The sequence below is a fragment of the Nematolebias whitei genome, chromosome 15 (assembly GCF_014905685.2).
Source record: "Nematolebias whitei isolate Nwh7 chromosome 15, NemWhi1, whole genome shotgun sequence".
In the NCBI taxonomy this organism is placed as follows: domain Eukaryota; kingdom Metazoa; phylum Chordata; class Actinopteri; order Cyprinodontiformes; family Rivulidae; genus Nematolebias; species Nematolebias whitei.
In genome coordinates, this window is record NC_056512.1 from 16,021,002 (window position 1) to 16,032,476 (window position 11,475).

General features: G+C 39.2%; 1 protein-coding gene across 1 annotated transcript in view; it reads right to left on the minus strand.

Moving 5' to 3' along the window:
* Nucleotides 1–4,346, minus strand: part of LOC119421981 (phosphoribosyl pyrophosphate synthase-associated protein 2) — a 19,014-nt gene extending 14,668 nt beyond the window's left edge. The window contains exons 1-2 of the mRNA XM_037689336.1: nucleotides 4,264–4,346; nucleotides 2,416–2,468 (exon numbers count right to left, since the gene is read on the minus strand). Of these exons, the coding sequence (XP_037545264.1) occupies nucleotides 2,416–2,468; nucleotides 4,264–4,346 (136 nt within the window). The remainder of the gene's footprint in view (nucleotides 1–2,415; nucleotides 2,469–4,263) is intronic.
* Nucleotides 4,347–11,475: the final 7,129 nt, after the last annotated feature.

Genomic DNA, 11,475 nt, shown 5'->3' on the forward strand with positions numbered 1-11,475 from the left:
TACTTACTCCTTGTACTACTATTCCTACTTCGCGGTTTTTCACTTATGGCAGGGCTTCAGGGTACAGATCTCCCGCGATAAACAAGGGACTACTGTATTTCTACTTGCTTTATATTTGTAATTATGTCTATCCTTAACATGTTTTTGTCTTCCAATAAGGATACACCTGGACCTGCCATTCTGTGTCTGTCTCTCCTTCCTGTCCTCTCAAACCCAGCCAGTTGAAGCAGATGGCCGCTCGTCCTGAGGCTGGTTCTGATGGAGGTTTCTTCCTGATAAAAAGGGAGTTTTTCTTTCCACTGTCTCCTTTGTGCTTGCTCAGGATGGGAGACTGTGACCAAGTGAGGATTCAATGCAATCTGCTGGCTTCCTTAGATAGAGAACTTTACTAATTGACTATGTGAATGTTTCTGTTCGGTGCCCTGAGACGACTTCTGCTGTGACTTGCTCTAAAAATAAACTGAATTGAATTCACTTCACCAAGACAAGGAACAATCTCCCAAGGCAGAACACCTAAAGAAGTAATCTTGTAAAATACATTTGAATAAAACCATACTGACTGGAGATTTGAAATAGATTGTCTTGGCATTTTTTTGGTTCATAGAATTCACTCACCTGAGTGGAGAGGTATACCAGATGTGCAAAAAAACTACTAAATAAACCTCGGAACAAAACATAAAAAATAGTCTCAGTGATGAAAATTTGAATAACATTTTATTAAAGTAAAAAATTAAGAGAACCAAACATATAAACAAGTTAGCATCACAACATGTTAACGTGTTGGTGCTGGACTGCATTGGCTCTGTAAACATGACACCAACGTTGTGCAAATGTGCAAAAACCAAACCTCAAATACAAATTTACATTTGCAGAGCAGCTGTGCCAGTAAGGCCTTAGAACCCCGTTGATCAAACTTCACTTGTCTCAGTGTCTCCTCAGACCATCGCAGGAACTCCGTCACCTCGTCGTCCACCCTCCTGTGTTTAAGGGTGTTGGATGTAGAGGACATCTGTCCCTCTCCTGGGTCCATTGAGGGACTGGATGCTGCGTGAAGAGCTGCTCGTTGTGTCCTCAGTCATTTCACTTGTCTGAACCACAGAAAATCAACAGTTAATTTACTGTATTTTAATAACTTTATTGCTATTGTTTTGGGTATGACTGATGTTGTTACTACTAATTTACCTGCTGTGGTGTGAAAATAGCTGAGATCTACTAGTTATCTTTCCACTGGTAGAACCTCAGGTCTCTCCTCTGATACAAAGGACCTGGGACAGGGACTGTCCTCAGTGACTCAACATGTTCATGTCCATATTGAGGTAGACTAAAATAAGAACACACACACTTATCACACAGGGCAGTGTTTCACAATGAGTCACAGACCGTGTACAGTTCTACACACATTGGTCACGGACGTCTTAAGAGATTAGTTTGGCTGTAGGTTAACAATGTTCAATGCTGTTTCAAAGTGATTCCAACAAAAAAGTTTGAACGGCAGAAATTAAATTTTTATTTTTTTTTAATCAGCCAACGAGGCCGTAACAAGATAAAATCAAGAAGCACAGAATACTTTTTAATGTTGCGTTATAAAAAAGTATTTCTGGTTATTTTCAAGCAGTTATGAATGTTCGACTTAAACAAGAAACGTTTACGTTACATTCCTCGTATCATCTACCGCTGACCACGTCACAACAATGAGAATCAAAGCGCGCTACGTGCTATTCCGTGCATACAAACAGTATTTTAACGTTCTCTTATAAACAAAGGCAAGTACTACGTGTACAGATGGCTAAATGTTATATAAATAATACAGAACTGCTATTAAAAGTAAAAACTTTTACTTACCGTTGTTACGAGAAGTCGCCATCTTGAATTCTGAACAGCCTAGAAAACGGCACAATGCCACGCCCCCACCATCGACCAATCAGAAGCCTGGACAGATGAATGAGACCTCTTGTCCAGTCAGTGGTGGTGTTACAACAACGGTGCTCGCGTGCTCAACGACGGCTGCGCCCATGGATCGACAAAAATGATCAAAGATAAAGTCGGGGAGGAAGAAAATCACCATTTATTGTGAATAAAATAACATTTTCCATTGTTAGGCAGATAGGGAAATTTTGGTCAATCAACAAAAAGCAGCAGACAAAATACGCTGAATGAAGGTTTTATACGGTGATTTTCACCGGCTGCCGGCTACTTTTGAACCTCGTGTATAATTATACTATAATATCTTCTGGGATTATTTAATGTTTGAAAGTTAGGTTTGCAGAACATATTAGTCGAGTGTTTGTACAGTACACGTGACTGACTTGTGTTTTGTTGACGGTCTCTGCTTCTATTTTTTATTTTTCAGTACATTTGTCAAGACATTAACCTAAAGTCAGCAAACATTATATTAAAATAAAAATATCACCTTACCTTTATTAGCTTCCTGGTACACCTGCACTTTGCCAAGCTCCACCCCAAGCCTCCTGAGGAAGAGAATGACAAAAGAAATAAATAAAACTTTAGACTTTCAACAACAAACATTTCAGCTTTAGTGGTTACGCATCATTTGCAGCCCAGCTGATAAAGTGGCCAGCTGGATGGGTGGAGTTTGCCTCCTTTAAAAGTGGTGTAGAAGTCGCATGCACCCTCAGATCCAGTGACTAAACTGGGTTATACCCACGTATAGATCAGTTGTTTTTCTGCCAAACGGAATGAAAATCAGTATGAATATGATAAACTACAAGTATTTAACTGTAGTAAAGGCCGTCAGCTGTTATATGAAATAATGAACTTAGAATGTTCTGATCAACTTTCCCAGATTTAAGAAGACACCTTCTGGTTTTTTAAACTGGAGAGCTCAGGGCTCTGCAGGATGGACAACGCCGCCCAGGCAAAATGCAGCTGAATTGACCATTAGAGTGCATTTATTAAGGAAAAGTTAAACTGAGACACACCTTTACTATGATGTCAAGCAAACAAATAATAGTTTTTAAGTGGTAATCTTGTTAAATTCTTGTTAAAGTCCTCCCGTGCACACCATTTGAAATTTGAAAATTTAAGAAGAAATGTTGGTTAATTTTTGACTTTAGTACCTTTTTTGACCACCGGATGGCAGTATAAGACTGTATGAACTGAAGGATGGATAGTGAGGGAGCGAGCAGCGTGTCTCTTTAAGAAAAATGGGTCTCAGCTTCTTTTTGCAAAGAAAAACAACTTTTTAGACGAAGGCACGGGTTTCAACTGTGAGTTTTGAAGGTTTTTTCCCCAGAGGTCAGCATGTTAGCTTAGCTTGAAGCTTAGCTGCTTTTAATGATCCAAAAATGTGATTTTGTATGGTTAAAACTGATTTTAAAGAGAGAAAAGAGAAAGGGAGGGGTCAGTGAGGAGCACTGGAGTTGAGCTTTTTGTCTTCCAGTGTCTTCAGTAGAAAGAGACACGAAGAAACGATAAAGCTGATAAATGAAACTGAGGTTGATCATTTTAATTTATCATGTGATTAATTGATTTATTGTTTATTGTGACAGGCCTAGTCACAGCTTCACTAAGCTCTTTAGTTCATCTCAGAACCATAGCTCAGGTAGAATTGCATTATTCCAATAATTTTATTTTTACTTTTCCACATATATATAGAGTCAAACATTTAGAATAACTAATGACTCTAAAAGAGATTAATAATCCAAATGCTGATTTAGTTTAACGTTTTCACTGTAAAAAGATCTGTAAAACAAGAATTCCAGAATAATAAACTGATGATTCCCCGAGACTGAAATATTAATCCCAGAGTTTGTTCTTTTGTCTGAACCAAATTATCTATTAAACAAAAACACGGGGCACATTTTAACGAAACCCTCAGAAAGTACTAGTAATCATACAACTCTGCAACTGATTAACTGGCTTTAGAAAACACCACCATGGAGGTAGTTCAGTAAGGTATGTAGTCATTGTGCTAACAAACGGTGTGTTATTCAAGACACACATTCAAAGTGCTGTGAGGATTTCTGCTTAAAACTTTAGCACCAACAGTTGGAGTCAACGCACAACGTCTAATTAACGTTATCCAACACAACAATGGCTCCAACTCAGGACAGTTTTACAGACATTTTAATATGCATTCCTTCCAGGAACACCAAGCCTTTAAATTATTTTACAGCATTATAATCATATATTAATGTTATGAGACTTGGTGATGTTTAGGTGCTTAGTTTGGTTACTGAACTCATCCTTGCAGACCCCACAGTAAGATGTCGGTGTACTCCGCTCTGTGCCTCGTGTACTCACTCAGAGATCCTCTTGCCCAGCTCGCGGCTCGAGGGGTGAGAGTTGGCAGTGAAGATCACCAAGCCACCCTTGGTATGGTTCATGTCTCTGGGGTCTCGGCCGCTGCTCTCGCCACACTCAGGCAGTGGATCCCTTGGCACCCACGCTGCACTGAGCCCTTCCTGCAGCAGAGATGGAGAAGCAGCTACTTCCTTTTTAAATCCGTCGATCAACTCTCACCGCTCGAACAGGGGAGGAACAGGAAACTCGCCAGCGTTACGCCTTACAGACTCACAGCCAAGTAGCGTTTCCAGTGTAATAACAGCACCGTCACATGACACAGCAACAGAAGTCCTGTGAGCTACAGATCGTCGCCCTGTTTGCTCTCTGCCACGAGTGAAACCTCAGAAGTGGAAGTTTCCATCATGTGAATCAAAAACATCTACAAAGATTTCAGACCCAGTCGTGTAAAATGCTTATTCAGCATTCATAAAGTTCCTTCCGCTAGTTTGCAGTTAGCCTTTTGCTGTATTTATCTTGTAGCTAGCCTTTTGCTACTTTTAGCTAGACGTTTGTTGGCTCTTAGCTACTAGCCTTTTGCTTCTGTTAGCCGTTTGCATTTAGCTTCAATCTAGCCTAGTTACATTTGTCTTGACCTTTGCTACTTTAAGCTAGCTTTTTGCAACTTTTAGCTTTGAGCTATCCTTTTGCTTGTAACTAGCATTTTGTTAGATTCAATGTGTAGTTAGCCTTTTGTTAAATTTAGCTAGCTAGATAATTTCAGCTTCTAGCTATCATTGCTACTTTTAGCTAGACGTTTGTAAATGTTGGCTTTTAGATAGCTTTTTGCTTCAGTTAGCATTTTTCTACTTTCAGCTTCAATTTTGTTAGATTCAACATTTACTTATTTTGCTACATTTAGCTAGTTTGTCCTTTGCTACTTTTATCTAGCTAGATAACTTTAGCTTCTAGCTATCATTGCTACTTTTAGCTAGCCTTTTGCTTCAGTTAGAATTTAGCTACTTTTAGCTTCAGTCTAGTCTAGCAACTTTTGGCTTGACTGTTGCTAATTTAAGCTAGTTTTTGCAACTTTTAGCTTTGACCTACTATTTTGATTTTAGCTAGCATTTTGTTAGATTAAACATGTAGTTAGCCTTTTGTTACATTTAGCTTGTAGTTTGTCATTTGTTAATTTTAGCTAGACAGATCATTTTAGCTTCTAGCCATCATTGTTTTACCTTGCTTTTTCAAATTTTAGCTAGCATTTTGCTCATTTTGGTTAGTGTGTTGCGTCTTTTGGCTTTCTTTTTTCTTCTCATTTAGTCTTTCAGCACTTAGTATTTACACTTTAATTTAGCAGAAAATGTTATTTAAAGCAGGTAACAACAACAATGGATGGATGGATGCTGTTTTTAAGTTTACTGCTAAACTTTTTAGTAATTATAAGTCACAACAAGCTAAACTCAGAAAATAAGACGGATGGTACGGTGTAGACCAGGGCCATTCAACTAAACCGCTGAGGGAGCCACAGTTTCTGAAAGCCAGCAGCCAGACATGCAGCAATTAAAGTCATTATAATGTTACGTGTTGTCATCACTGTATGTTCTAATACAATGGATAAACTGTCTCTATGCATTTAACCCATCCACCCTCAGGTGGTCCTGGGCAGCTAATGAAGGTGCCCGGGGAGCAATTGGGGATAGGGTGTGCTGCTCAGAGACACCACGAGATGTGCAGTGATTGGGGATCGAACCTGGGACTTTCGGGTCCCAGGTTGGCTGCCCTGCCTCTACCTCATCTCGGCCCCCAATTATGGAAATAAACCAAGTTTTACACTGATCTATTACCTTTTAAATTTGTTTATTTTATTGCATTAAATCATAAATGCAATAAACAGAACCCAAAACCAGAATCCCCCCCCCCCCCATTTTTACTTTTATGAAGTCACTGGTGGGCCGGATTGAAGTCACCCGCAGGCCGGAAATGGCCCGTGGGCCACCAGTTGAATAGCCCTGGTGTAGACGGACTTTTCTGTCTACTACCCTCAAGCAGACAGAACAGGAGCCCCCCATCACACACAAAAAGACAGTTATTACCTACAAGCTGTCAGATTACTGAACAATTGACAATAACATATTGCACTATGTCAGATTACTGAACTATTGACAATAACATATTGCACTAAGCCACATCTGTGACAACTTGTACGTTTACTGCTGCTGCGAGATGTGGCTGTACATGTATGTTTCTACCTTGCCATCATAATTCAATCTTACTCACTACCCGTCAAAAAACCTGTGTATTTTATTATGTTAATTATGTGCAGCATATACCATGTGCATTTAAGCTAATATTAGTACCTGTGAAATATTTATACCAATTCATCCTACTTGCACCGTTATATTCTACCATGTTGATGTTAACCATTTTTCTTTAGGACCTTGTTAACATTATATTTCATTTTCACTTGTTGATACTTTATTTTGTACCCTTATTGCATGTTTAATATTTGTTTTTAGCGAGTCGAATCGGTTCTTCTCATCCTGAACATTTCATTGCACTGTTGACCTTGTGTTGACCTGCATATGACGAATAAAGAAGATAACTTCTTTCATCTTAACTTTCCTGTTTTGCACCATTTGGTTGTTATTTGTCTTCATGTTGCCTTGTTTATATCCTGATCTTTTCTTTGCACTAGTTTATCTTAGAAAGTCAGTTTCCTTCATGAGGCCAGCTGTTGTTTGACCAGGTCATAAAACTGGACCAGTTTGATCGTTCTCTCCTCTCCAGAGATCAGAGCGAGCAGAAGCTACGAGTCACGTGACAGGGGGTGCCTATGAAAATATGTAAACAAGAAACGGCCGATGAGTCTGTATCAAACCATTTTAACGTTATCAGTACTTAAATATTGTGCTTTAAAGCATCTCACAGACGGTGGAAGTGTTTCTTTGAAATAACATCAATACTCGGAGGCGGCATTAGCCTCATGTTGCTAAGCTAGCTTAACAACACAACCACGCGTCCATTAGTTTGTGGTTCAAACCAAACAATTATTATAAAATAACTTGTTTCTAAAACCGGTGGTGGTAGCGACTATTAAACATAACAGCTGGAGAAACGAAGTCCAAGTATCGTTTAACATTCCGCTGCTGCATAATGAAATTACGGCTAGCCAACGTTACCGAATCACGAAAACTAACGCGATATTTTGGTAGAAAATAAACGCTCTTGAAAGCGTGAACTGATTTGTCACGCGCCAGGGCGCAAACCGCTCGGTTTAGTTAATAGGACAAACGCCGAATGAAATATTAAATAGAAGAAAAATAAACCAGCGCTCCTCACCAGCTTGTGTTAGGTCCGGTTACAACCTGCAACCAACAGTATTTAAATGTGCACAGCCTTCGCCTCTTTCTCAACCTGTGTTCGGCTCGCTCGGATCGTCTGATTCTGCACGCGCGAACGATGACGAACAGACGTGTTGACCAATCAAGAAAGCGGAATTTTTAAATGGGCGGGGCATTACGATGCGTTCATAGTCTGCTTAGTGATTTTTTTTAATTTTTTTTAATTATTTTTCGTTTACGTCACCGGATGAAAGCGAAACCGATCATTTTGCGCGTGAACTTTGGAACAGTCTGCTCCTCAACATCAGACAGACCATTTCACTTCCTGTTTGTTATTCACTTTTAAAAACTCGTCTGTTTTCACTGATTTTTAACAGTGCGATTTGATTTAGTATCTTAATTATCTTGTGTTTTTATGTTTTTCTTTTGATTCTTCTATCTCATTTTGTTATTATTTTTGCTTTAATTACCGCCATTGATTCTCATTGTTAAGCACTTTGGTAACAGCTGCTGTTTTTAAATGTGCTTTTGAAATCAATTTGACTTGACTTGAGATGAACCACTGTGTGTTTCTGGAACAGCAACATTCACCTGACCCTCTGGTCCAGGATGGAAAGTCTCACCTGTTGCACCTGTCTCTGCTGATTTCTGCCCAACAATGACTCATAACCTCTTCCACTGGCATCACACCAGCAAACTTCAACTTATGTATCCGACAACGTTTCCTGCAGGTTTTCTCTAGTGCAAAATCTGCTGATCTGCAGAGAACCCGTGCTAAAATGAAAGAAAACGATAAAAACTTTTCACCAATGTGTAAAATTCAGCTCGATTTAAAGCGGAACTCACAGTATACTCAAGAGGGATCTAATCACAGGAATCAGGTAAAATATGTTAAAGCATTTAATTGGATTAAGACAATAAACATCCAACCACTCCATATGAAATTTGTTGACTTTTAGCAACAATGATTTATTACAAAAACCACAATACTAAGAAATAATAATAGTTATCCTGATAAATAGATCAGTGACCAAAAATCCCTTCAAAAATAATTATAGGTTAGATTTAAGCCACTCAGTTTGTGTCAGCACAAACAACCTAAATAATTAAATGTCCACAAATTCACGTTCTTGTTTAATGAGCACAATATCCTCAAAAAACAAAAAGTCCTGGGAGTATTTCCCCGTTAGTCTCAATCCAAAATTAAAAACTCAAAACGTCGAAAAAAAAAAAAACCCAAAAAGATGAGAAAGAGTGGTACCAGTAAAAATCCCCCAAAGGAAAAGTAAAGTCCAGATCTCACCCGGAGCGTCTTTCTGTCCCCGCCGCTGCACAGATCTGGTGCGCGTGCTCCTCTCCTGCGCAGACGCACACGCGCTTTTTATGTGCTCGTTTCAACCACACCTCAAACCATCATGATACCGCACAAGATCAGTTTTAAAAAGTGGAAAATCTGAACAATTTTAACAATGAAATAACAGCAACTGTTCTAGAAAACAGTTTGATACATTTAACATTTATTGTATTTATTCAGAGAGAAACAAACATAGGGGTTATGTTACAACAGAGACATTGAAATTAATTTAATGTCCTTTAATATGATTGTTTACTTGTTATATAGTTTGTTTAATAAAAGCTCCTTTAAAATATTTGCAAACATTAAAAAAAAACATTGCAGTTCTGTAAAAATGCTACATATATTTCTTTATTAAAACACCCAGTAGGATTTCTGACATATAAAATTACTAAATAAATACTGAATAAGATCAGTCATTATTCTTTTAACCACATATAATTGTTTTTTGTTTTTTTAAGTTTTAAATTTTTAAAAAAGAAAACACACATTTGCAAATATGTAGAGCATTCTAAAGAGTTTTTGAACCAGTCGCAGGTCGTTTCTGCTCCAGTTTGTGAACAAATAACTGCACTGACAGATCCTTTAAGAGCCAAGACGGGTCCAGAAGTGGAAGCTTGAAGAACGCTCTATGTTCAGTCTCAGGTCAACCTGCTCCTGGTCACAGAACTGGACCGTACCAGGCTCTGACCCATACCAAGACGGGCCTGGTGTATCCCTATGGAGGCCAGTCTGTGTTAACCGGACATGTTCTCAGATCCTCCCTTACACAGCAGCCTGAAGGAACAGAGCTGTCAGTTTCAGCCAATGAGAGGAGACCGTGTTGAAGATAACAAGTTGGACCAGAAGAAATGGAGACTGAAGAGAATAATTACTCCAGGTGTGTGTTTAAAGTGTATCGTTTCCTGTTTTAATAACCAGATAAAGGAGGTGTCTGTAACTCTATCCTTTATGTCAGGGGTATCCAATCTTGGTCCTGGAGGGCTGCTCACTCTCCTGCATGTTGTAGTTGTTTATCTGCTCCATCCCACCTGATTTAAACCTAAAGGTGATTAATAGGCTTCTGCAGAACATCATGTGGTCATTTAGCCATTAATCAGGTCTGTTATAGCAGGGAAACAAGTAAATCATGCAGGATAGTGGCCCTTCAGGACCAGGATTGGACACCCCTGCTTTATGTATTTATATGATGTAAATCTAGTTGGTCCTCTTTGTTTGACACATGAAGTAAAGGTAAAGTGTCTTGTGTTGTCATCATTCTATGTTTCTATACAATGAAGGCTTCATCAGTCAAGGAAACACTGATGAAGCCTTCTGGATCGAAGGTGAAACGTTTCAGCACAAAAAAAAAAGAAACTGTCCAGATGACCTGACTGAAAAATGTTGGATCAAGTATAATATGTTTGTCTCGTTTGTTTAACTGGGTTCTCTTTATCTACTTTTAGGACTTGTGTGAAGATCTGATGATGTTTTAGATCAGATTGATGCAGAAATATAGAAAATTATAAAGATTTACAAACTTTCAAACACCACAGTACTTCTGATTTTTTCCTTTTTAATTTTGATGTAACCTGCACTGCTTGTTAGTTTTTAGTACACAACACCTTTTTTATATCTTTAACTTTTAATAAAATGTTTTCCTGCGTGCACAAAACTGAATCAGCAGCTCCATAATTCCAAAGTTCTGGTGAGTTACTCTGAACTTCTTTCCTTTAGAGTTCTTATTTGGTACCATACAGGACGTGTAGAGGTACACCTAAAGGTCCCACCTGTCTGCTGCTACAAGCCCCACGAGGGGGATCTCACCGGGACCTTCCCTGTGTTGCCTGCCTATCTGCAGGAAGGATCACACACATGAGGGAGGGTTGTCTGGTGTTCCTCTGGCTGATCCATCAACAAGTCGACCTCTGTCCACCGAGGCAGAGCATACAATCCTGTTCGTCCAGAGGCCTGTGAAGATCGCACACTGACTCTGTTCTGAGTCATAAAGGTGCAAGCAGACCTTGGACCTCCCAGCTGCAGCTGGATCAACCACAGGATACATCATTATTTGAGTTTTGATCTGTTGTAGACTTTGGTCAGAGGCGTCTGAGGTTGTGGCTTTTTTGCATATACATTTGAAAAACTGCGTATGCATTTGTCAGTTGTCGTATGTACTATATCTGTAAAACTTGTGTTATGCTTGTGGACCTACTTCTGAGACTGATTTATCTTAATATTCTTCTCACCCTCCTCTGGAAAGTTTACCCCAGTGTCAGAGTTCTCAAACTAGAACTGGTTAATTACTAACTCACCTGGGTTAAAGATCTGGATACTCACAATGAGTCTGTACTCAGGGATTCTAAATAATCTGGATCCTCTATGTCCTCTTTGAATATTGCCAAGTCTACGAGTCAGCAGAATCACAAAACACGCGGCAGACTCAAGTGAATCTTGCATCCATCCATCCATCCATCCATCCATCCATCCATCCATCCATCCATCCATCCATCCATCCATCCATCCATCCATCCATCCATCCATCCATCCATCCAC